The sequence below is a fragment of the Patiria miniata genome, unplaced genomic scaffold (assembly GCF_015706575.1).
Source record: "Patiria miniata isolate m_02_andy unplaced genomic scaffold, ASM1570657v1 HiC_scaffold_9, whole genome shotgun sequence".
NCBI classification, from domain to species: Eukaryota; Metazoa; Echinodermata; class Asteroidea; order Valvatida; family Asterinidae; genus Patiria; species Patiria miniata.
In genome coordinates this window covers 7,370,992-7,397,820 of record NW_024037076.1, presented here as the reverse complement: position 1 = coordinate 7,397,820, position 26,829 = coordinate 7,370,992, and the positions used below count along the sequence as shown (strand labels likewise).

Sequence of the window (26,829 nt, the reverse complement as noted above, 5' to 3'; positions counted from 1 at the left end):
TATTTTATGATTCCTATTCATCAGGATCATCGGAAGTATCTTCGTTTCATATGGCAAGGCCAGTTGTTCCAATTTGCATGCCTCCCATTTGGGCTGTCAAGTGCTCCTCGAACATTTACGAAAGTTCTCAAGCCAGTGGCAGCACAGCTCCGAGCAAAGGGAATTCGGTGTGTGTTTTATCTCGACGATATACTCATAATGGGCAGTTCTGTGAAAGAATGCACCGAGAATCTCCAGTTCACGGCAACTACACTTCAGGAACTAGGATTCGTCATCAATCAGGAAAAGTCAAAATTCCAACCTGCACAGCAAATCACATACCTCGGGTTTCAAATCAACTCCGAAACAATGACATTGTCTCTACCAGTAGAGAAAGTCAACCATATCGTCAATCATTGTCAAGAAGTTCTGCAGGCGAACACCTTAACAGTCCGCGAATTAGCTCAGCTCATTGGTCGGTTGTCCTCAAGCATACAAGCGGTGTTTCCAGCCCCATTGTATTACAGAAATCTGCAGCAAGACAAGATTACGGCACTTCACCACAGCAATTCCTACGACTCGGAAGTAGTCCTATCCCACGCCTCCAAGGAGGAGTTGAAAAGCTGGATACAATGCGTAAGAATTTGGAACGGCCAAACACTACTCAATCCTACACCGGATGTGGTGATCCAGACAGATGCATCACTCCAAGGATGGGGTGCTTGCACATCCGAAATCCGCACAGGCGGCAGATGGTCGATATTGGAACAGAATCTACACATCAACCATCTAGAACTGTTGTCAGTGTACTACGCCCTTCGGGCATTGGTGTACCATCAACGCAACCTACACATCCGACTACAGGTGGACAACATGACAGTAATGTCATACATCAGCCACAAAGGGGGGACTCATTCTCCAGAATTGTCATCCCTTGCAGTGAAGATATGGACATGGTGTCTACACAGACAAATAACATTGTCAGTAGAATATCTCCCAGGAGCACAAAATGTCATAGCAGACGAATTGTCGCGCAACTTCAACGACCGCACAGAGTGGCATCTTCTCCCCGAAATTTACAGAGCAGTGGTAGAAAAGATGAAATTTCAACCGTCGATCGATCTGTTTGCATCACGGCTCAACAGACAGGTTCCAAGATTCGTATCATGGCACCCAGATCCACAAGCATGGCAAGTGGACGCGTTCACCATCAACTGGTGCAACATGGCAGGGTATCTGTTTCCTCCCTTCAGTCTGCTCTCAAGGTGCCTTCAGAAAATTCAAGTAGAAGAAGCCACAGTTCTGCTAATCGCACCAGTTTGGAAAACACAACCGTGGTATCCACTAATGTTAAAACTAACAGTAAAAACACCATTACTGTTACCACAGCGCCCAGATCTCCTTCAATTATGTCACAATCGTCAACAACACCCCATGCACAAGGTGATGCAGCTGGCCGCCTGGGTGCTATCGGGAAATCACTCGCAGCAAGAGGACTTTCGCAGAAGGTGTCCTCAGTTATCATGGCATCATGGAGAAAAGGAACAAATGCTCAATTTGACTCAGCATGGAATCGCTGGAGTCGCTGGTGTCATTAACGACACTTGGATCCAGTTCAAGCACCTTTAGCAGAAGTGTTGGAGTTTCTCCATACATTGTTGGAAGATGGGCTACAATATAGGACAATTAATGTCTACAGGTCTGCTATTTCATCAGCCCATGTTCAGGTGGATGATGTCCCTATTGGACAACATCCTTTAATGACAAGGTTTTTTAAAGGTATTTTTAATATTCGACCACCGAAACCTAGGTATTCATTTACTTGGGATGTTGGCAAAGTTCTCCGTTACCTTGGTTCACTCTCATCAAACAGGAAGCTCAGTTTGAGGCTTCTGACGCTCAAATTGGTCATGCTGGTCGCTCTCGTGACAGCAGGGCATTGCTCATCATTAATTGCTCTGGATTTACATCACATGAAGAAGTCCAGGACAGCATTTGAATTTGCACCAGTCAGCCAGTCTAAATGTTCCTCAGCACATAGGCCAGTTCCAAGTGTTGTTTTGGCCAGCAGATCGAAAACTATGTGTTTTTTCAACATTGGAGGTGTATATTCATCGTACACGATTGCTTAGACGCCTAAATAATCAGCGCTTTACAAGGCTGTTTCTATCATTCGGGAAACCTCATCATCCAGTAGTTTCATCTACTATTGCTAGATGGCTGAAAATGATGATGGCATCGGCAGGAATAGATGTCTCACATTATAAAGCACATTCTACTCGGGCTGCGTCTACATCTGCTGCAGCAAGAGTAGGAGTTTCTACTGCTCAGATTTTACTGACAGCAGACTGGTCATCGGTGAACACCTTTGGAAAGTTTTACAAGCGAGATGTACCATGTTCAGAGGAATATGGGAGAGCAGTCCTGTCTTCGGCTTAGCTGTGAAATATACACGGTGAGTCTCGACGACGAGGACGAAATATAATTTCAAATTATGTAAGGGTTCTTACCTGCCATATAATTGGAATTATATGAGGCAGAGGAGGAGAGACTCACCTCCCTCCCTCGGTGCCTCAGTTCTCTTCAGCCTCCCACCCATCTTGAGTCCTCAGCCAGGACCAGTACCTTAGATCTACAAAGAGACATGCTTCAATGGTTTCTTGGGGGCTTTATACCCAGCGTGCTAGGGCTAATTTGCATTTTTATGAATGAAGGAATGATCCATTTTCTTCAAAGGGTGGTGCAAACCGTATTACCAGGGACAATAATACACGGTGAGTCTCTCCTCCTCGGCCTCATATAATTCCAATTATATGGCAGGTAAGAACCCTTACATTATTTGAAAGTATTGCCCTAGATTTGAGACTTTTGGAGGAATGACACCTGTACATTTAAAACCCAGGGTAGATCTAATGCAGACCTTGTATATCATTCTTAAATTGTACAGTCCTTTTATCCGTATTGATGGTAGCCAGTATTTGGTAAATTTTATTCTCTCATTACCCTAATTTCGTTTTAACCACTATATGTTCGGAATTAGCTAACCCAACGTGGATAAAAAGAAACATGTTTAGGTTGGGGATGAAAGAGGCCCTGTAAATATATGTTGAGGATTTTCTTTTTAAAATACATGTAGGTGTAAGCCAGATGCTTGGATTTTTTTATAGGGAAGATTAGTGTAGTATATGATCATCTTGAGAAATTAGGGGTTTTGGGACCAATTGAGATACATGTAATCTCTATTTCTCTAGCGAGATGCTAGAGATGGACCATATTTTTACCATTTTCTCTATCCCATCATTCCACACTATCTTGCCATTTTAATTAATACTGATATTATGGATGTTTTTAGGGAATGTTTTATTTGGAGAAACAGATAGCCAGATTTTCATTTAGTTAGGGCTTTCATATGGCTGATCATTGGCCAAATTGGGAGTTTTAGATTTAAGGTCCATTGAGGTCATCTCATTTCACTAGTCATATACTAGTGGTGGACAATCTTTTATCGTGCTCTCGACCGTGTGTACATATTATCATTGTCCAACTTCATTCCGAGGAACTGGTTAAGTTTTTTTTAAGTAAACATTTCCTGTCCACTGTCTCACTCAGTCTTGAGCTACCAAGATGATTGTTTTTGTCTTTTAGGATATTCTCCACCTCTGTAACCTTCGAGCTATGTTTCTTTCTTTTCGAAATGTCTCATTTCATACTTTGACTGCTCAATCATTATACAAACATGCATCGTTCAGATTGGATTTTCTTGAGGTCAACTCAGTCTCTTCTTCAATGAAGTTAGAATCCAGAATCTGAGATTAGATGTCTCTTACAGCTAGTTCTTTACTTCCCCAATTACACAATTTTTAATCTCGGATGATTGTGACCGGCCAGACTTAATTTCTGTAATTATGCTGCCAGGTCCCGTCTGTAAAATGTTTCTTTGTCGATGTCTTATATTTTTAACATAAACGAGCGATGCGAAAGTTGTTGAAGCATTGCGAGCGCCCTCTTGTGTTTTCCATTGAATATAGCTGCTGAGTTGCGTAATTACCTTTTATTCCGTGCAGTGTTTCAAAAGCATAAGGCTTCGGACGCACATTCCTTGAATTTTTCGTTAGTTTTCTTGGAGAGTAAGCAAGCATGGGTAGGTCACTTGACTGCTCGTCATCGCTGCAGCCAGCCACACCTTATTTCGAGCCAGCTTGTCTATATTTTGCCGTGTTTCGTACGTGGTTTTGCCATGGTTAGCACGCCGCATGATACACACATCGTGTACATGCATATCGTGTAGTTTGCCCAAACATCCCGAGGCATAGGTACACAGGCCGCAACTGCTCCGGTAAGTGTTTCAACTTCGTAAATTTTGATGTTATCTTAAATAGCACTTTACGACACATTTTTATGCCATGAATACTCGAGGTTGGAAGCCAAGTCTGTATGAAACATTTTTATGCCATAAAATAAATATCCCAGGTTGAAAGCCAAGTCTATATGAAGATTGTTGTGCATAATATGACTTGAATTTTCGATACCGAACCTCCTTGTAATATTGACTGTATACTTGCTCATACTTCGATCCTAAATATGTTGAATTATAGGGTCAATGCACTTTATTGAACTCAAATTTGGATAGCGTGGATGGAAAGAGAAATAAGAGAATGTTTTAGCCTGAAATGAAACACATGAGACATATAGATGGATGTACGAATACAGAATATTGAATACTCTTTTTATGAGCATTGCTGTTTAAACAAACAAATGTTAAGAAATAGATGTACTGTATAAAATGCATTGTAAATTCGTCAATATAGAATAACTACGGATGTGTACACATGTACTGTGGAGATGAAACATTTTGATGGCACTGATGATTATTTAATATTCCTTCATCGAAACATTTATTAATATTTATGAGATTACTTAATATGTATAGTAATTTTATTACAGCTACTGCTTGTGGTTCTGTGGTTCCTGATGGTCACAAATAGAGAAGCCTTCTCGAGTAGACCAGTGTATCCCTTATCCAGCATCCATAACATTTGGGTACGTGTATAAAACATTATTGCTTGAAATGTGCCTAAGAAATTGGAGAATTGGAGATTTGGAGATTAATGTTTTGTAAAATTATTGCATAACAGGTGCTTGTGGAGATTATTTCTCCTTGATTAAATTTTCATGTCTTTAATACTTTTATGCCTGTCTTAAGAAATGTACTTGTAAATTCGTACCAGAAACATTTCTATGGAACAAATAAATGGAAATTGAGGTTTATAAAATCGCTAATGCAATTTCTTCTGACGAGAGATAACCAAGGATAAGGAGAGATGGTTATTTCAAATAATTGAATAATTGAATAATTGGATTTATATTCATTGTATATTTGTAATGAAATGAAATTAATTTCTATTATTCTGTTTTCTGTTATTACAGACTGCTGAAGAATGACTGTCGTTTTTTTGTAGTAATACAATTTTTATCAATTAAGTGGAATATATACCCAGTGTCACTTTCAAATTTTCTGCGTAACCTTCCCAGCTCGGTTACATGTACATGTATAAATATGGCCCCCTCGTATATGACATTTTCATGAGTCCAACAGTCACTTATTAGACAAACTTTTTCACAGTATTATTGCACCACTGTCGTCCGAGGTGATGCACTGGGCAGTGAAGCTACTGTTTATCAAAGTTGTACGTACAGACGTACAGTTTTCAGGTCGTCTTAGCGGTTTTTAGTCCCGGTTTCGTAGCGGCGGTGGCTCGGATTATCATGGCATGTCACGGGAGCTTGTTGACCGCGGTGTTCAGATCGTTCATTGTGGCACAATTTGGCAAATTTATGCGGTAATTTGTCGGCTGGAGACTGGTTTGAGTTTACCGCTGCCACCATGTAAAGATGCCGGATTGTGTAAATAAATGAATACGGACACATTTCCGTGCTGTGGACTCTCAGTGTGCCATGTGATTTATTCGGAACTTTCCAGAAGACTAGAATTTGCCCCAGTCATGTCAATAACATAAACGACGCCACCTATTTGGTGTTACATTTATATTAGATGTGGGTAGATATGGTACAGTCATGGTCTGAGCTAGCTGTCCACAAAAAAAATCCATCACACAGTAATTACCATTTAACCTAAAGGGCCGGGTTATTTTGACAATCTCACAGCTGTAGGGGGTGTGTGGTTCTGACCACCCCCCCCCCCCCCCAAAGATCTCGGCCATCGAGTGACGAAAACTTAAGAAAATACATAGAACAACTTATCATGAACATACCCAAGAAATTTCATGACTATAGGTCAAAGAATTATTATGACTAATTAATTATTCATATGCATGAATTGTAATTCTGCTTTGTGTACACTACGTATATGGGGAAATTCAGTTTTGGCTGCGCGCCAACCCGTTGTCCGAATTTTATGTATTTGGTATCAAAAGATGCGCAAGACTCGAGGCTAAAAAGTCAGAACTCGGGTCACGAAAAAAATTTTTCAAGGGTATCGTGGAAAAAGTTGGCAGATTAGGCGCCCCCCCCCCCCTCCGGCCCTTTTAGGGTTAAACATATAATATCTTCAATAATCTTGTAGTTCAATGAATAAAACAATCTGCTGGCACGAGTGCAGAATTACAGCTGTTTTCCGAGCTAACCCCTGAGCTTAAAGGTACAGTCCATCATTTGTAATTTGTGCATTCTGTTCGTTAGAAGCAGCAAAAGTGCTCAAAATCTAAAGAAAGGTACTGAACAACTAACCTGATGAAGTTTCAGCTCAGTGAATGCTGTATATTCTGAGAAAAAAAAAACATCCTAGGATCTCATTAGCAAATAAAAAGTTGATAATTGGGTCAACTGTTTTGAATTGGGCCTGAATTCAGCTTCAAAACACGTTCTCACTGAGCCAATTGCAGCTACGCGAAGTTGTGCACTGAACCGACGAATTATAGCAACTGCGCGCTCGTGTACGTCGTGTCAACGCGTGTGCATCGATATGAAGAGAAGAAGCTCGAAAACACGTCTTTAGACGCCTTCTTTCATTGATTTCTTCAAAATGACAGCATGCCAGAAAGAATAATTTCACAGGGAGTTTAGTCCCCTTACTATCTTTAAACCAAGTATGTTTTTCCACAGTAATTATGTCTGTTACTTTTTGGATAGCTGCAAATGATGGACTGTATCTTTAATTCTAGCAAAACCACACCTCTGAGGTCTGTTCTATCTGATGCTACCCCTCAACACATGGAGTGTTGGAAAACAATTAAATATAAGCAAAAATTCAATAAAATTGTCTCTCACCGTGAGCCCTATTTCCTCAGGTGACTCGAGCAACGCTGAAAGAGGCCATATTACTCATCAACTTATATATATCCATGGGCCATTTCCATTTGACTAAATCTGCATTAGCCCTTGATTTCAAATGTCTTATTACAAAAAAATATTTCCTTAACTCACTTCACATAAAGTAATCACCAAGAGATGAATTATACATCAAATAAGGGTTACAAACATGGGACGATCCAGAACTAGTTCTTGTTTAACGGATGGCGTGCACTGCACCCGTTGTGATGTGCACATTGTAAACAACTCGCCTTAAAGGGGCAGTTTAGAACTCAGTTTAAAGGTACTACATATACAATCAATTTCCCCACAACATCCCCGTTTTAAGAATCATACGCCCAGGATGATACAATAATTCTGAAAGTAACATTCTCCCAAGAGTTAGGATCACGGTATTATATGGAAAAAAAAGCCTTATAAAGGTAACAAGACATCTATCTGATGTAAAACAATTCTTCAACAATTTCAATTACAGCACGATAACAACTTCGCCTGTTAGATCATTAAAGAAGACTATCATAGCAGAGGACTTTTTCTGGTGGATGGGCACACGTGACTACTTGCAAGTCTGCATTTCCAATTGAATGTTATGCATGCAGCATAACACTGCTTGAATAACCAAAATCGTGCTGCTGACCCTAAAAATAATGCTGGATGCACTCGCTGCCTTATCTACCAGATGGAGTCTCTTGTACAACAGTGAACACATGATGTACCTACTGATGTAAAACACAGTCTACAACTCCTCCAATGTATTCTTAACAGTGAATGTAGAACTTTCAACATTTGGAATACTGATCGGTAATCAAAGCGCAATCTTAAGTTTTAACGGATAATTCTCACAACTTAAAAATTATAAGCAGGTAATGTTTTTATGCCCCGCGGCGAAGCCGAAGGGGCATACTGTTTCCGCCTTGTCCTTCCGTGGGTGGGTGTGTGGGTGGGTGTGTTCTGACTTAATGCTCGAGAAAAGAGGACGCTCACGGGGCATGCCAGAGGGCGCTAGTGTATAAAACTCTTAGAATGAAATACCTGCTGGTATAGGGAATATGCATAAGTAGTATTGCTCTACAGGTAAGTATTCACTCGTAGACCCCAACCACACTTCTGGGGGGGGGGGGATTTTGGGGGACGTGCATTCCCCCCCCCCCCCTCCCATTTTTCCATTAATGTAAACGCATGTGCATATCTTTTGACCTAGACCTTTGAAATAAATTGTTGGCAATCTGGACAAAAGTCGGGTGAAATGTTGCATACATGTAAAATTTATCATTATGTTGCCACTCTCTCGGTAAAATAAATAAAGTGGTTGTACATTAATGGTCTCAACGCAGTGTATATCCACATTACTAGCTGCATGATTGGGCGCCCCAGTGGCGCGGCAAAGGAAATGTTTGTTGGGTTTGTTGAAACTTAATCTATTGTTGCTCATTAGGTTTTTGGTATAGTCCAGAATGTGAGTTCACCCGCCATTGCATTGACAAGAGTCAGGAGAATGTGGATGGAACTGTGACTGTAGAGATCTACAAAGGGAATGTGTTCATCAAGTCTCGTTGCTCAGCATCCTCATTGTACAATGAAGAACTTGTCAGGTAATATCTGAAAAGGGCCCAAATTTTATGATAAAAAATGAACTAGACTTCAAGGCTAAAAGGAAAGAACAAATTGCAAGCCAGGAAATTATTACAAGACCTGTGTGAAAATCAGGAAAAAAAAGTATTTGCAATTTGATTGATAAAGTATTAAGTTATAAGTGAAAAATGATTGATCCTTCAAGAGTATGAACATTTTTACAAGGCTAAATTGGAATCTAAACAGATCTTTTTTCTTTCTTTTTTTTTACAGTAATCACCAGGAGTGATAAAAAAAAAAGATGACTGTTGTTAACAAAACTAGTGGTCTATATAGTGAAATTTTTGAAAACTGTTGGACCACACCCTGTACATTTTTCCTTTCCTGTGCAATTTATTACAGCAAAGTTTCCTGTAGAGAAATTGATGTCAGGGAATGCAAAGTGGACAACTATGTTCTGAGGTTTGGGGCGGGGGGATTTTGAGTAATGACTATATACTAACCTGTTAGAGGCTAGTATGAATCAGTCATCATATTTTGTTTTACCCTGTTGTGTTTTATTTTATTTGTCAGCATGGTCATGAAGGGTAACTACGAGCCAGAGGATGCTCTTGGGTTCATCAAGGTTAATGCTGTAAGGTAAGATCACTGTGCAACCACCTGACATATTTTGGCATTGCTGTATTCTTCTTCTTGTCAGTGGACTTTAAAGTGTTATTTTTGTCGAGTGCTCCAGCCTATTCAGATAAATTTGGATAGTAACTTTCTGTGGAAACTATTGGCCGTTTTCATCAAAATGACAAAATATTGCTCCCATGGTCTTCATCTGATTAAAGCTGTATTCATAAATACCTCAGACAGTTTAGCTATTCCTATTGGTCGAGAGCCCGTCACGTGGCCGGTCTTAAACGGATGATAAAGACATGGCTAGCTGGTCTTAAACACTTTTCCAGTGTCACAATAAAATGTGGACTCCTAAAAATCCAGTGCCTCTTATCGTTTCATTGGTTGAACGTTCACAATCCTCATGTAGGCATGCGCAACACTACCAGGGGGTCGGAATTTTATAGTTCTAAATTCAAAACGCAACGCGCCAGGTGCGTTCTGCGCGACATCGCGCAGAACATGATACGCGCGCGTCAATCTCCATAAAAGGGTTGTTTACATCTTACTCGCCAGCTGAACACTCCATTATTTTGCAAGAGGGATGTTTCAAAAAGCATAAAGTGAATTTGTTGAACAAAATCGGGATGTTTTGAACGAATTATATGATTTTTTCTTACCGAAAAGGTATTTATGAATGGGAATAAATATGTGCTCCGTCGGTATTTATCACTCTGTTTAAGACCACTTAGAGTCTGGGTGCTGTTACCATTTATTCCCTTATTAAAGCCCAAAAAGCTTTGTCCACTTTGTTCCCTACTTTCCTGTTGGACCTATAATTGCATATTTCCTTACCTACAAAAGTAACTGCCAAAGTAAAGATTCACTATAAGCATGCCACAGCGCCCTCCCGCATCAGTGCCCACAATAGTCAGAACTTGTGCCATTATCGTCCTCTTTTTCTTTAGCGCTCGTGATGGTTCGACGTGTTTTCATTGCTCACAGTAGCATACACGATTTTACTGGTTTTGATCGCTAATTGTTCCTATTTTTCTCAAGATTTGCAGATCATTTCGTTTGTAAAAGCACTAGGTGTATTTGTGATTGTATTTTGTTTTATTTAAGACCAGGATAAAAAAAAAAGTTTTTGATTTGTTCTATGACCTCATGTTATTGAATGCATGTCATGTACAATAAACAAATAGTTGTATAATTGTTACAAGCGAACAATATATGTATTGGCTTTGGAGGAAAAAAGAAACATGATCACAGACTTGAAACCAAATCTAGCTTCACGTGTGCGCATTTACGGTACCCATTGATCTCAATTACATGATGGAGCATAGGAGAAATGAGGTTGCCGCACAGCTGCTCTGTGAGCTCAAGCTCGTGACATGTGCGCGCAGAGACTCACGGAATAATTGATACTCCTAAGAAAAAAAATGAGACTTCCTAAACAGAAATACCTCCCGGAGTAAACAACTGAGTGGCCTGTTATCGTGCGATTTAAGCTTGACGGTTTCCATGCATTTGCTTTCTTTGCAAATACGACTTCAGCATCAGGATTCAGGTAGGAACAACGTTGCCAGACATATAAACGGTACAAAAATCCTAACAGACGGCTGTCGAGTCAACAAAATCTGTCGCCATTTTTTTTTTATTCTGGCTTAAGATACCAGCATTTTTCATGCTGAAGTTCTCTGCGCAGACTTCATGGTGGAACATAAAACACCCATAGCAGTGGCTGATAGCTCCGCCGGTTAGGAAGATGTTTCCATTGTCCAAGACTGAAGGTGTCAAGCTAACAGTGTGTAGGCATAAGTCTTATCAATTTGTTATTTTGCCCTTGAGACCTCCAAAAAAGACATGGGTCTGTCAGTCATATTCCGCTTCAAAGCAAGCGGAAAGGCATTGTTTTGTTCTGATTTTTGTTTTTCTTCTTTTCCTTTTTTTTTTCTATATGCAAGATAATAGAACTAGTACACAAAATCCCGAATGACGTCACGATGACGTCATCGGTAGATTTTTTACGATTTTTAAAATATTGCCAATTTTATTTTGCTTACAAAATTTAACACCTTTATCAATCCGATTGTTTTCAAACATGGTACAGACTAAAAACCACAATAAAATAATGAGCACTGCCAAGTATTGTTACGATGACGTCATCATTAGACATGTGACGTCATCATCAACTTGTATATTTTAAGCAGTAAGTCAGATTGGGTTGAAACTTTTTATGGGGGTAGGGCCGGGATGTGTTAAAAATAAATATTGATCATGACGTCATCTTGTGATTATATATATATATATTCACATTTTGAAGACTTTTGCCGTATTTCACAAACGCAATATGCCAAAATAAAAATTCTTTTTCGATTAGGTTTATTACACAAAGGTAAATGCACACAGTTCTGCACAAAACAGAAAAACAGTTACCTCAATTAAAAAAAAATAATGCGGAAAAGCCCTATGTTCTGTTAGAAACAGAAACAGAGCTCTAGTTTTTCTTCTAGTTCTAATATAGGTTTTCCCGGCTATTTTAACACTTGTATCACACGAATTCCCTATATCGATACTTTAATTTCGTCCTCGAACATCGCCAAGCTCAATTCTCAATTTGAATTTCAAAAAGCCACCACCACTAGATTTCATTTAATGTTCAGTATAATTCAAATTGTTAGCATTCCGATTCGTCCAAAATCTTTGAAATTCGTCTCGTGAAGCAATCGGCGTTGAATTGACAAAGCAAATTCGTTTTTTTGTCATTCGTTTTCATGTTGTTGTCGTTACATTTCGTCCTGGTGACTTAAATCGTATACGATTAGAAAATGCGCCCAATCTTTAGACTTATTTGAAGAATTATGCGTATTAAAACAATGATAATTCGACATATATTTCCTTATATGTATAAATAAAAGTAGTTAGCTGTAAGGTATGAATTTTTATTTCTGTGTTTCACAATTAACATTAGAGTCAGGAATTGACATTTCACAATATGCACTTATGACATGGACACTAAGCATTACCTGTAAGTTCAAAGACCTTCTTACATGTAATGTTGTTCTTTGATAGATATACCTTATTTCTGTTGTTTTATTCATATACATATATCAAAGAGCAACATTACGAAGGTGTTTGATCTTAATGCTTAATTTTCATATGCTAAGCAAAGAGCACAATTATTGGGAAAGTTTAATTTCTTATTTTACCTACAGCTATACTTTCATTTATACGGAAATATTTGTTAAAAATTTAAATTTATTTAATGCGCAAACAAGTCCAAAGATTGGGCACATTTTTAATGGTAACGTTTTAAGTCCACCAGAGACGAAATGTGACGACAAGAACATTAAAACGAATGACAAAAAACGAATTTGCTTTTTCAATTCAACGCCGATTGCTTCACGAGACGAATTTCAAAGATTTTGGACGAATCGGAGTGCTAACAATTTGAATTATACTGAACCTTAAATGAAATCTAGTGGTGGCTTTTTGAAATTCAAATTGAGAATTGAGCTTGGCGATGTTCGGGGACGATATTAAAGTATCGATATAGGGAATTCGTGTGATACAAGTGTTAAAATAGCCGGGAAAACCTATATATACATGTAACTCAAATTTCTTAGACTTTGTACATGTTTTATTCACCCCGGCAAATTTCACCTAAAACAAAGTCGTATTCTCATAAAACTTAACCTATGTAAAGACCCTATAATTTCACGCTTCTTCGCTACGCTCATCCGCGTGAAAAGTAGTTTGGCTATAATGCCCAACATCTGAGACATAATGACAACAAGGGACAAAGGAATTCTGATATGATATTTATTGAAAGCATGGGAAGAGCCAGTGTGACATTAACTGAATCCTGTGCATGTTGGAAATTGCTAACAATTAAGAATGTGAGAGGCTGTACTGAGTATGCGATTTGTCTGTGGTAATTAATTAAACATGAACATTGGATTAATTTTCGTTTTCTAAATGCACATTATAAACTTTTGTAGTTAATTATTGAATGGAAATGTATTAATAATTAATATTAAATTATTACGCCTGTGTTTAAATTTACACACATTAAATTCTTATACTTCTCACAATTATAAGTGAATTCTTATTTCTCATAACGAATTCTTCTACTTACAAAATAAATGTTATTTAAAGAAAAAACATTACACACATCCTGAATTGGCATTAGTTAGTTTTATTTTTTTTCTTTCGTTCTGTAATGGTCCTTCAGACCCTTCAAGGCTTCGCCCGGTATTTTCTTCTTCTTTTTTGTTGTTGTTGTTGTTGTAGTGGTCTTTCAGACCCTTTAGGCTTCGCCCGGAGTTTCTTCTTCTTCTTCTTCTTCTTTTTTATTTTTATTTTTTTGACTTTACTTGCTGGCGAGTATTTTTCCAACACTCAATCTCTGATTTACACTATATTTTACATATCTATTCTTAGACACAGTTGTCTTCCACCTGCCATGGTTCATGATAACTTCTTCAGATATACCTCTTTGTGCGAGGTGTGTGGCTCCACCTGATCTTAAACTATGAAGACCGTAAGAACTTGGATTAGTCACGCCTATCTCTTTTAGAGCACTGAAAAAGATTTCTCTGCAACGAGAGTAACTGAGTGGTTTGTTCACAAGACACTTATACGATTTAGTACTTGAGTGGAAAGTCAAGGGAGTGAATATAATTTTATCTTGGCCTATGTGAATATTACAACCTGAAGTATCGTAGTAAAATGTTAAATGCAGAGAAAGGGTCTTCTACATTAGGGGAGATATGTTGAGGTGCCGTCTCTAAAGATATCAGTCTTCGATCGAGGAATGAAAATGTTGATGCCTTTGTTCTCTGGAAGTAAACTAATGTGGCTAGCTTTGATTTGGGCCATTTCATCATATCTGAACATTAATACAAATGATTAAGGATACAGAACAAGCTGTTCTAATTTTTATTAAGTTGCTTCCTGGTTGGGAAAACTTTGCGGCAATTTCCTGAACCTGACTGTGTGTTATTGGATCTTTCTGGTTTGGTGGTTTGTGAAGCTGACGCCTTCCTCCCAAGATAACATTCTGAACTATTGGGGAATCTACTGGGTTGGGACATGCATTAACCATGGAGTGTACCCATTTAATTGCAGCTGCAGTGGTGATTATGGTACTATCGGTGTTTGATCTTGTTAATACATGTGAAAGAAAACTAGAAATAATTTTGTCGTTTATAGGTAAGCTATCATTGCATTTGTTTTCTTGAAGCCATTTGAAGAAATTCCTGCATTTGTACAAATAACTGATAATTGTTCCTTCCGCTTTAGACGAAATTGCCTCGTACAAAAAAAACTTCTCTTTGGAAAGAATGTTCGGGAATTCTGTTCAAAAACTGTTCCTGAGAATGTTCTGTGATATGGGATAACACTAGATTATTCAAAGAAAATTTTACTGCTAAGATTTGAGATGAGAATTTGAGATCCCAGAAGGGAATTCTTGTTACGGTCTAATATCAGGGAATTTTTGCCTTCTATGATGATGGCGTCTGCGACCCAGGGAAGGTAGCAGGACCATAGTAATGGCCAAAATGCTGACGAAGGCCAATAGGGAACCACGAGAGTCCCTTTCGCTTTGCATACAAACATGTGTTGAAGAACGATAGGTACGAGGACAACTGGGGGAACTAATAAACAAGTTTCACGTGACCAGTCTTGGTTAAAGGCATCCACCCCAGATGTCCCGGGATTCCAAAACCTAGAAAAGAACTTAGGTAGTTTGGCGTCGTAGAAACAAGCGAAGCAATCAACAGTGTAAGGACCCCATTTCTGAGTTAGTATATGAAATAATTCATCTGAGATAGACCAATCATCCGTGTCTACTAATTTGCTCACAAAATCTGCTTGTTCATTCAGAGTTCTCGGTATCCAATCTACTTCTAGTCTGATCTTGTTATCTAAACAAAGTTGGAATATGTCTACAGCTATCATCTGTAATTCAGTTTTCATGCTACCGCTACTATTTTGTGGCTGCTTGGTTGTCCGTAAAGATTTTGACTTCAGAGTTTGATATGATGGGAAGGGACGATTCTATCGCAAATTTGATTGTGCTTATCTCTCTCCACGTTGAACTTTGCCTGGCTTCATTTTCTGTCCAGTTCTTATGAGCCGTGTGCGTTTTGTTGCAGATGATAGCACCAGAGCCAGAGGATCTGGCATCACAGCAGACTACGTTATTAAACTTTGAAGAGCTGAATAAGTGACGTGTGTTTGCAGAATATGCGTGATCTTTCCAAAACTGTAACTCTGATCTACAAAATGCATCAAGAATTATTACATCATTTTCATCACATGATCCCGCAATTCTGATTTGACAATGTCTAGTCATAAGTCTGGTAAGGCTCCCACAAATCGGACTGAGAGATATTATCTCACCGACAGCTGAATGTAAACTGCGGATAACTACACTTAGTGACAGGATGGTGTTGATCGAGTTGAGAAGTTTGTCTATTCTTCTTTTGACGACTTGGAGAGTTCCTAAATGGAGTGTTTCAAGTCATGCCTAGCCACTGAATTGATGTTTTGGGGTCCCAGTTTGCTTATAAACCAAACCTGATCTATGTAGGTCGGCCTTAAATGTGCTTTGAAATTTCTCTAGCTGTAGTCAAATGAGAGTTTTCGCATTTTGGAACTATGATTAATCCGTCGTGTAGGTACAAGATTACAAGGATCCCAGAGGATCGCCAATGAGTGACCAATGTTTTCATAGTTTTCGTGAAGATGTAAGGAGCCGTAGAAAGGCCAAAAGGCAGAACTGAAAACTCGAAGTATCTTTGTGATGTTATCGATGGAAAAGGAGAATCCTAGATACTTCTGAGATTCATTCGCAATTTCGATATGGTGGTACCCAGATTTTAAGTCAAAGCCAAACATTAGAGCCTCTTTCGACAAGTAGCATACGGCCGTTTTCCAGTCTTCCATTTTGAAGTACTTTTTGTTGACATATTTGTTTAGTTTGTGCAAGTTGAGAATAAGTCTCTTCTTTCCAGAGGATTGAACAGCTACAGAAAGTGGGCTGGTGATATATGACGGCTCAGATTTTTCTACGATTCTATCCGAGGACAGGAGGTCTGAAATGGATTTCTGAACGAATTCCCGTTCACGTAGGGCTGACATGTTATTCTTACTGTACATGGGTGGTGGGGGTTGAATAAAGGGGATTATATATCCTTGTTTTATTATGGACATGATCATATTTGATGCTCCTATATTGCGCCAAAATTCTTTATTACTCCTTAACCTGCCTTTGACATTCATGTCATCAGAACTTTGGTAAAGATTATACAGTTGATAATTACAATCTACCTTTATCACATCTGGACATTTTAGTTGCAGAGTCCTCAGATTTGAGTGTGGTTTCTCAGCCTTGACTTTGTTTTGTGTCGGTGGGTCTGGGAGCAGTTAAGGCGGGTATGCTTGGGTTGGCGGTGGAGTGCCAGCTTGTGCTGCCGTATCTGGGGAACGGAAGCTGCCACATCGGCCAGTTTCTGGAGTGGGGATCTGTGTACCCGATGGCCGGGTTGGTTCTGGCTCTTGCTTTGAATCTAGATGTCAGAATTTGACATGCCTGAAAAGAAAATTATTTCTTTTTGGCTTAGTTGGTGAAAGATATTTGCACAAAACTGTGAGAAATATGCTACATCATGATGACGTTATTAAAAATGCAATTTTTTTTAAAGACACTTACAAGGGTGATAAAGTATGCAAAATCCGAAATGACGTCGTAATGAAGTAATTGGTTGTTTGTATGGTTTTTTTTTAATGAATTTTTTATATTTTACATTTCTTAAATATATACATGTATTTAACACACAAAATTACGGAAAAGCCCCTATATTCTGTTAATCAGACAGACATAGTTGTAGTTTTTTTCTTTTTGAGTGGTCGGGCACAACCCAACCCAAGAATCAACATTAGCGATGTTATCCCGAATGAAATTGGGTCATTGAAATACCGGACTGAGCACTTCCCCCCCCCCCCCACACACACACACACGGATTCAATCTTATCCCAAACCAGATGCATTGCTCTAGGGACAGAGATAAAGCCTCTTTTTTTTTTCTTCAAAGAATGCGATTCGAATCGGAGATCCAAGGGAAGAATCCCATTTAAACAGAAACCTTTAAAAAAGTAATAACCTCGTCCGAAAAGATTCCGCATTGACTCATTTCGAGTAGTTCTGGAGGCATCCTTGTCAATATCAATATCTTTTCGCTAAAAAAAATGCGATGTACGGTGTTAAACAAGCCCTTCCTTAACTTTCACCAAACCCTTACGAACCAATTGGGTAAACAATGATGCTAAGCCTGTAATTTAAACTTGTCTTCCTAACTTGGCTGTAAGAACGACTCGACGTCGGAGCGATTTCCATAGGCATGTCGATAAAACCTGGCTGAATCATTCGTCATCTTTTCAACCCTCTGGAGATTATTCATTCCAAAAATACATTAAAATCATCCATTCCGGAAGATAAGAATTTGATGACAAAGTGAGGGCGCTGATGTGGTACATCAGCAGAACTGAACCACTAGAGGATAGTGGGCTCAACTGCACTTTCCACCAAGATTCCTTGTTTGTGTATCCTTCCGTGACTCAGTTGCACTCCCACCACCAATCTATGGGTCCAAACAAGTTCAAAGTAGGGAACAAAGTGGACAACCCCCTTACCTGCTGTGTTTGTTTGTCCACTAAGGGGCCACTTATTAAATTGGTGGACCATCCGCCCAACTGTCCTCACCAGTGGATCCTCAATTTGGTGTTGACTCCGTGATTAAAGCAAGAGGACAATTATGGCGCGGGCTCTGACTATTGTAGGCGCTGATGCGGGAAGGCGCTGTGGCATAACTTTAGCAAATCTTTAACTTTAAGCAGTTACAAAAACGGCTATTTTTGTGTCGTTTGTAAGATTTTTGAGCACCAAAGGCCAAACCTTCACTAAAGGCTATTATTATGCAGAGATCCACAACTTACGAACGCACGAGAATTCCCGTGCAGTAAGAACAGGTTAAAGGTCAATATTTAACCGTTCGCACTAAGGATACTCGGACAGAGTTAGGAATGCTGGAAGTTCCACATGAACGAAGAAATACGCAATTTGAAAATAATTCAAGTTTATGCACTAAGTCATGAAGATAAAAAAAATAGTAGCTTTTTTAATCATTATGGATGATTTTAATGCAAAAGGTGGGATTAGGGAAGGATCTGGAAGATACAGGATTTAAGCCCATTTGGAATTTGAGAACGGAATGAGAGGGAGAAAGAGTACTGGAATCTCTGTTTGAAACTCACTTTTTAAGGAAGTTTCTCAATAGATTCTACATGGGAGAGCCCGAAATGCAACCCTCAACAATGGGTTAAACCTGTACTGTCATGAAGGATGTACAGCAAAACAGAAGGTCGTATGTACAGTTGTACAAGATGTATAGATTGGAGATCCTGTTCATCTGATATTCGTCATATCCACGGTAACCCCATCCGACTAACCCCATCCGACAGTGGGCACGTGTGGTCTAGCGGTGATTCATGATCGTGAGGTTTGTGGGTCCGTGCTATGCGCGTGTTGCCCTTTGAGTTAGGCGCTTTACCTCGGTCTTATTTGTCTCGGTCTTATTGCTGTTCTAAGAAGTGAGGCCCAGTTTAAGACCAGTCCACTCCTTCATGTCAGCCCACATTTTCAGCTGTCTTCCCCTTTTGCGGCTACCGTCTGTCCCACCCTTCAGGATTGTGTTTGCGAGACTCTTTTACCGTCTGACCAAGTGTTCCAAACCAGAGAGGTTTTCTCTTTTTCATTTCAGTATCCCGCGTACAATTCATCTTAAAGTCATTTATTCTCTTCTCCATCTTCGCCGAGGTAGTAAAACTGGGGGACTCATTCAAGCTTCTCGCCATCTACCGAGGCTTTGATTTCTCCTTCTGACCCCAACTTCATAACTTTGCTTTTGGCTGCGATTATCTAAATATAATTCCGTAAATCTCTGTCTGTTTGTCGGGCTGGTGTGTCTGTGTGTTTGTCTGTACATTATATTTCGATTATCTCCAGAACCGGGCACCGTAAGAAGTTGAAAATCGGCGGGTGTATTGCTCGCGACTACAGAATGTGCAGTGCCAAGTTTGAAGTTGTTTGGAAGAGGCGGTTCTCGAAAAAGCTGCAAAAAAGCACCATTTTCTGAGGCAACGTGGCAGTATTACAGCTCTGACCACCACGTACTTTCGTGCTTTAACGTCAATGTTTGCTAAAGCGTGCGCGCTCAAAATGACGCAACAATGAAAAAAGGACGGGCACACGCATTATAGGGCGGTTCCATTGTCCAGTATGGGTGAATAGCACTGCGTACATGTTTCCTTATGTTCACGTACTTGGCCGGGTAGTTGCACGGGCACATGCATTTTTGCAGCTGAGTGTACGTTCAATCTGTAAGTGTTAGTTCATGATCAACCTGTGAAAACAACACCATTGAATATCTTGTGCGTTGTTTATATATATGAGCAGTTCTCTGTCCCTCTCAAACAGCACTTTTTTCGACGGGCCCCTTGCCTCTCAAACAGCACTTTTTTCGACGGGCCCCTGGCCCGTCGAAAAAAAGTGTAGTGTATGTAAAGGATAATGCCCGAGGTACGCGCCATTCGTGGGTAAGAATAGCCCGAGGGCGAAGCCCGAGGGCCATTCTTACCCACGAATGGCGCGTTACCGAGCGGCATTATCCGACTTACACTCCACCTGTGACGTCCCCCTATTGTTTCTAGCGCTACATTATTTTGCACGAATGGAGCGACTTTGTTTCATACAAAGACACAAGCTTTGTCTTATTGCATAACTGTAAACTGCATTAGTATAAATGGAACTGTAGCCTACAGAATTGTACTGCGAATAATAATAATATGTCCTTACGTAACCAATACAATGCTGGATTCTAGGCGCGCTTGGTATAAAATGCTAAACCCCGCCCAGGCACCATGCATTCGTTCTTGAATAGTGTGCTGATGACACACAGTGTTTAGTCTCATGACGTTGAGGAAATAATGCTGTACAGTGGAATCATAGCGGGCCAGGAAACCGTCTTTGATAGTTGCTGAAACTAGCTCCGTGGATATATCGGATGATAATTTACTGGCCGCTTCAAACTTCGCCTGGGACATATAAAAGTTCATTTCGACACTCCAAATGAATATGAAGATTGCATGTATGAGTATAAAGGTAAGAAGTTACCCTTTTTGTGAAGTAAAAATAAGCTAATAAAATCAAAAATTTAAATGTTGTATTTTGAGCATGATAATGTCAGATACATTAAGCTTTATTGTTTAATTTGCTATCTGATGAAGTTTATTCAGAAATCGTGTTTGCACTAAGACTGTTCTAATTCGAAGCTCTCTGTGTCGTCATTTTGCAATCGTCAAAGCTACCCTGTGACTTTTACGGCTTTGTAAGACTTAAGTGGATTTACAGGAATATGACCTTATGCTTCCGTCTAATTGTTTGACCCACTTTCTGATTTTGTTTTCTTCTAATTCTGGCTTTACAGACTGTGGATAGTGTCACGAAGAGGGTCCAAACTAGCGGGCAATCTCCAGTCGGACTACTTCGTAACCAACGCAACTCGAGACTATAACTACTCATCATTGGACAAGGAAGGACGAGCTAAAACCACCCAAATTGCAAGATTAAGATTTTGGTGCATTTTTAAAGCAAAACGGCTACAAGTCTTCCGGGTTTACATTGCACGAACTTGTGATTTTCCTTCAACTGTTCTTGGACATCATGGAAAAGACCTACACATTTTTTTTCAGGATGATGAGTTCTTGCCGATCAAGAATTTCTAGGACTGCATACTAGGCATTGAAACCCAGGAACAAGATCGAGATATAAACTGTACTGCAAACCTTGTCAAAATATTTGCTTTAAAGGGAAAATACATTTGCAAACATCAAAAAAATAAAACTACCAAATCATTTTGAAATATCCTGCTGGACTGTTAGTGAATGACAGTGTAAAGCATCCTGTAAAATCATGGCACCTGGTATACTGTCATTTTCAAGAAAAGTGGTATTTTTGTATCAATTTCCAACGCTGATCGGCTGATCAGCGTTGGAAAAAAACTGGCTTTTTTTTCAAATACTGGCCCCAATTGACCATCGCACTTGTTTGCAATCGATTACAAACCTATGAACTGGTACGAGCCAGCTAGACTGGTTCCCTTACCTTACAATTCCCCAATGTATGTAAACTGCTCTGTTTCTTCTTCAATGGATTCAGGGAACCGGACTACAGGAAAATGATTGTTTTTCTTGGTTGTTATAGCATTTTCGAACCCAAAACCTCAAAAAAGTCAGTGTAACTATATTTGCTATATATTTCCAACCCCCCAATTCCATCCATTTCTGAAAATTACAGCAAAAGCAAATGATGTATATTCCCTTTAACTGTGAAACATTTATATCGTTGAAACGTTTATATTGTTGCATGTAACATGACTATATACGAACATTCTGTACAAGAAAAAAAATGGTTCTTGACTTTCGCCTTAACACTGTAAGAAATTGTATAAGAAAATGCATAAAATTCTATATGAGAAACGGTGAAGCATGCTGTATAAGAAACAAAAATGGTTTTGACTTTCACGTAATCGTACGAATGATGCATAAAATTCCACTTGAGAAACGGTGTAGGACTAAAGGGAAAATTCTGTGCGAACAAAAATGGTTGTTGACTTACGTATTAAGCATTGTACGAAATATATAAGAAAATGCATAAAATTATCATTGAGAAACGGTGTAGTAAAGTTGCAACTGTGCAAAGATTTAACTGTGTCATTTTTGGTGTTTCTTTATTAACCGCTCCATTATTTTGTAGGAATGGAGTGATGGAGGCATTATAACCCTCCCAAAGAATGGAGAGGTATCGCCTCCAACGCTCCACACGTGCAAAATAATGGAGTGCTAGAACAATAGGGTGACGTCACGGGTGGAGTTTAACTCCAATGCATCGTGTCCACACTTGAACCATTCACTGATCTGATCTCCATACATGATTTGCACGTTGAGCTGCTTTGGGCATGGCTTTAATGGCATTGAACATTCCTCTGCTGACAATTAATCTCCTAATTTGGTCTGTACACAGACCAAATACAGCCGTAGGCTTTCTTAAAATTTCTAAAAATTAATAGTTATATATAATAAGTTATATAAGGAGTACTTTCTGGTCATTGCGGTACTTCTCACACAGTACCCTGGAGGTTGAGTATTTTTCCACTCTACTGCGTTCCTCTCCGAAACCCAGCCCGCTCCTCTGCTATGATCTCCTTAGACTCGGGGTCTGTTAAGAATGATGCGTAATAGGATCTCGCCTTGGTCTTGCTTGAACAAGCTTTATTGTGCACAATTTTTGTGATTGCTCACGTATCCTCAAAATGCACGTTACTTAAACATTAAAAGTTTTTTCTTTAATCCATGGTTTAAAGGTAGAGTATATCTTTTGCAGCTATCCTTTTTTGGATAGCTGCAAAAACAACTGACGAAATTAAAGAAGTGGAGTTCCAACTTTTAAACCAAGTGCACTTGGTTTAAAAGTTAACTTCACTTCTTTTTGGCATGCTTTCATTTTTCGGAAAACAAAAGATACGTCTTAAGAAGCAATCTACGAATGGATGCACACAAGCTTTGACACAACGCGTGAGCAAACGCTAAAATTCGTCGGTTCAGTTAGTGACATCTCGTAGCTGCAGTCGGTTGAATGAGAATTATGTCCCTGACGCTGATTTTTGGCGTGTTTCAAAACATAATTCGTCAACTTTGCAATTGAATTCGAGATATTGTAAAATATTGTTTTCTTAGAATATAAAGCATTTCACTGAGCTTGATCAATGGCAAAGGATATAACTGTACCTTCAAAGAAAACTTAATAGCTCTAACGGACACCTCAATATTTCAAAACATCTGCAACAATTACCACATTTGAAATTGTCATGGGTTTAAATCTATATTTTAAAATGACTCCCTGAATATTTTAAATCATTCATTTCTTGCTAAACAGAGAAAAGGGAAATGAGACACACCGATTTTTCCTCCTTAGTGAAACATTGAAACATAAGTGTAATGAAAATTTACTCCTTAATTGCAGTATGAATAATCATACCCAAATGATTACTGCTGTGGTTTGGGCCTATTAGATTCTAGAATGTAAGAAATACTGCAAACGATTACTTACAAATGATTACTGCTGTGTCTTTTTGTACTTTTTTATAATTAAATGTATTATTTTTTTTCAACCTAGACTGAAGGAGTATTGCCGTCTTCGCAGCTCCCAGGCTGAAAAAGGAGATGCTTCTTAAAATGTACTGTGTGAATACAAACGATAACAATATGTACACAGAGCACATTGACCGGGAAGGAGATCAGCATTGCATTATTGTCTGAGGAAAAAGGTTGGATCAGTTATCATTGCTGTATTTAAATCAACGTTGTTTTATTTGCATAAGGTGGCTTTTATTGCATTAAGGTGGCTTAAATTGGTGTGTTTTTAAATTTTATTTTGAGAATGTCTTTAAATTTAACATTTGTTGCACAGTGATTGGGAAAGATTTTGTGGTTTGGGCCCTTTTAGATTCTAGATTGTAAGAAATATACAGTGTGCATAAAGAAAATGGAAACAAAATATAACGCAAAGTCAGCTGTAGATAATATAGGTATGGTTTGAAATATTCGCCTTTCGACTTTAAAATGAGACATTTAACATGCAAATCTGATAAATTTTGTCAGAGTAATGAGTAATTTTTCAAGAGAGGTCAAATCAACCATGGGACCAAGTTTTCAATTTTAGGCATTGGGATAAAGGTAGCCTCTGTTTGGCGATTAGCGAGTAAACACAATTCTAAAACCCTTTTTTTTTTGCTGTTCACCTCGCTCTAAAAAAAAATTAAAAATTAGCATGTAAACCTGTAGGCCAAGGCAAAGTAGGCCAACTTTGTCCCGATGCCTACAGTTAAAAACCCGGTCCCATTTGATCTCCCTTGGAAAATTACTCATAAACTCTGTCACAAATTAGCAGATTTCAACATATGATGTCTCATTTTAATGTGGAAAGGCGTACCTTTCAAACCATACATGTTTATTATGTTGGCTACACATTCTACGTCTGGCATTCCATTTTTGTGTGCATTTTTTATACACACTGTATATAATCCTTAAATAATAATTTCTGCAATTCTGGTAACCAGCGTAGCTGAACTAACGAATTAGTGCAACTGAGCGCGCGTTCGCTGAGGTTTGTGTAGAAATATAGCAATTTCAAATTTCGATTTTTCTGGATGAAACTTAAAAATAGCAAGGGAAAAGCGGTCTTAATTGAGGGGCTTGCATGCAAGTTTCTTGCCCAGTCAGAACATTGGCATTCAGTGCGTTTGATTACTTCCCCCGCGCTTACTCGTGCAAGCTCGACAGCGTTCGATTTACCTATCACGTGACTTCCTGCGCTTACTCGAGCCTGGCCCAAGTTATCGACTCGCCCAACCGGTTACTTGGGTAAGTATCCCATAAGGCCACGCAACGTCCGGCTGGCGCCTCTCAGGCCGTGTCCGAAACGGGCTTCCACGGAGCATAGAGCCAAAAAGCCCCTTGGAGCTCTAAGCACGGAGCCTACAGTTACGAATTATTATCAGCGCGTCTTCGCGTATTTTCACCGGGCGTGGACGTGCTCTAGATAGTTAATTGATTCAGATGCAGCCTGTGCCATGGCAAAATGTCTGTCATCATGCAAGGAGCCAGGCGCGAGTAAGCTGGGGGAAGTAATCGAACGCACTCCTTATATTAGTAATATCTCTGTTTAAACTTAAAACTAATTTCATTAGAGGAGGGAGTTGACAACTGTACGAAGGGCGCCATTTCTGTCGCGTCTGGCTGAGTATTTCTGTTGGGTGTACATGACCATTGACTGATGTGTTCTGCAGAAATACCTCGGGTAGGCAAGAATATGCACAAAGTAATCCATTAAAAGTTAAATATGGGGAAAGTGAATCTTGCACACATCAGGAGGCATCCCTTCTGATGCATGGAACTGTAGGCTTGACGTGTACACTCACGGTTGGATCTACAAATATCCACGGTTTACCAAGAATCATGATTGAACCGTCGAGATTCGGGGAGGGAATTGGCTTCCTAAAAAGAAAAACACTACAATTTCAGGACGGATTACCACGACTGGTCCTGAGGTTTCTCTACCAATTCACCTCGGTTTGTCAAGAATACGGACGGATTGTTGAAGAATGTCGACGGAATTACTAAGAATAATGATGTTAACGACGTGGTCGTCTGCGAGTGGGCCACGCCTGACCAAGGTTCTCCTCTGAATAAAGCACCAAATTCGTACATATTCTTGGAGATTCGTATCTCATTCGTGGTAGAAATCTTTACAAATTCGCTACAAATGTCCCACGGATATGCCCGGACAAGGTTTTGTGTTGAAACAAGTTTGGAACAGTTTTAAACTTCCGTAGCCCCTCCACGAATAACCAAGGAAGATGACGGATAACCATAAGTAACTAAAAAGGATGAATTACGGTACTCCCACGGGTTTATCACGAATTCTAAACCGTGGATATCCGTAGCTTCAAACCGTGAATTTGTGACTGGTGCCTTAGGTTTGCAGTAGTCAATTTGCAGTAGTATGACATGTATGTTGTAGTGTTCGTTATCTGTTCTGAAGTGTTTTATTGCAAAGCTATTGTGTATGTGTTTCAATATTTCAATAATAAACTACAGCCTAGCATATATTTTTGTCCGAGTTTTATTCCTTTACAAAATTGTATGCTTTATTTAATCCTTCCACTTCAATTTAAATGGCAAAGTTGCCTATTTGAAATTTGTATACGTGAATTTATAATTGCACTTTATTCTAAAAAGAATGTTCTCTCAAAGTGACATCAAAACAAGCCCCATCATTTCCATTAATCTTGTCCGGAAACTGGGCAACCCAGACAACTTTTTCCTCCTTGTGAACGAAAACAAGCCCCCCATAATTGCCATTAATCTTGTCCGGAAACTGGGCAACCCAGACAACTTTTTTCCTCCTGTGACCGAAAACAAGCCCCACATCATTTCCATTAATCTTGTCCGGAAACTGGGCAACCCAGACAACTTTTTTCCTCCTGTGACCAAAAACAAGCCCCCATAATTTCCATTAATCTTGTCCGGAAACTGGGCAACCCAGACAACTTTTTCCTCCTTGTAAACGAAAACAAGCCCCATCATTTCCATTAATCTTGTCCGGAAACTGGGCAACCCAGACAACTTTTTTCCTCCTGTGACCAAAAAACAAGCCCC

The 26,829-nt window shown here is 39.3% G+C and overlaps 1 protein-coding gene across 1 annotated transcript in view; it reads left to right on the top strand.

Moving 5' to 3' along the window:
* Positions 1 to 26,277, top strand: part of LOC119720388 (argininosuccinate synthase-like) — a 130,558-nt gene extending 104,281 nt beyond the window's left edge. Inside the window, exons 10-12 of the mRNA XM_038190051.1 lie at positions 8,744 to 8,900; positions 9,454 to 9,519; positions 23,786 to 26,277. Of these exons, the coding sequence (XP_038045979.1) occupies positions 8,744 to 8,900; positions 9,454 to 9,519; positions 23,786 to 23,843 (281 nt within the window). The 3' untranslated portion in view covers positions 23,844 to 26,277. The remainder of the gene's footprint in view (positions 1 to 8,743; positions 8,901 to 9,453; positions 9,520 to 23,785) is intronic.
* Positions 26,278 to 26,829: the final 552 nt, after the last annotated feature.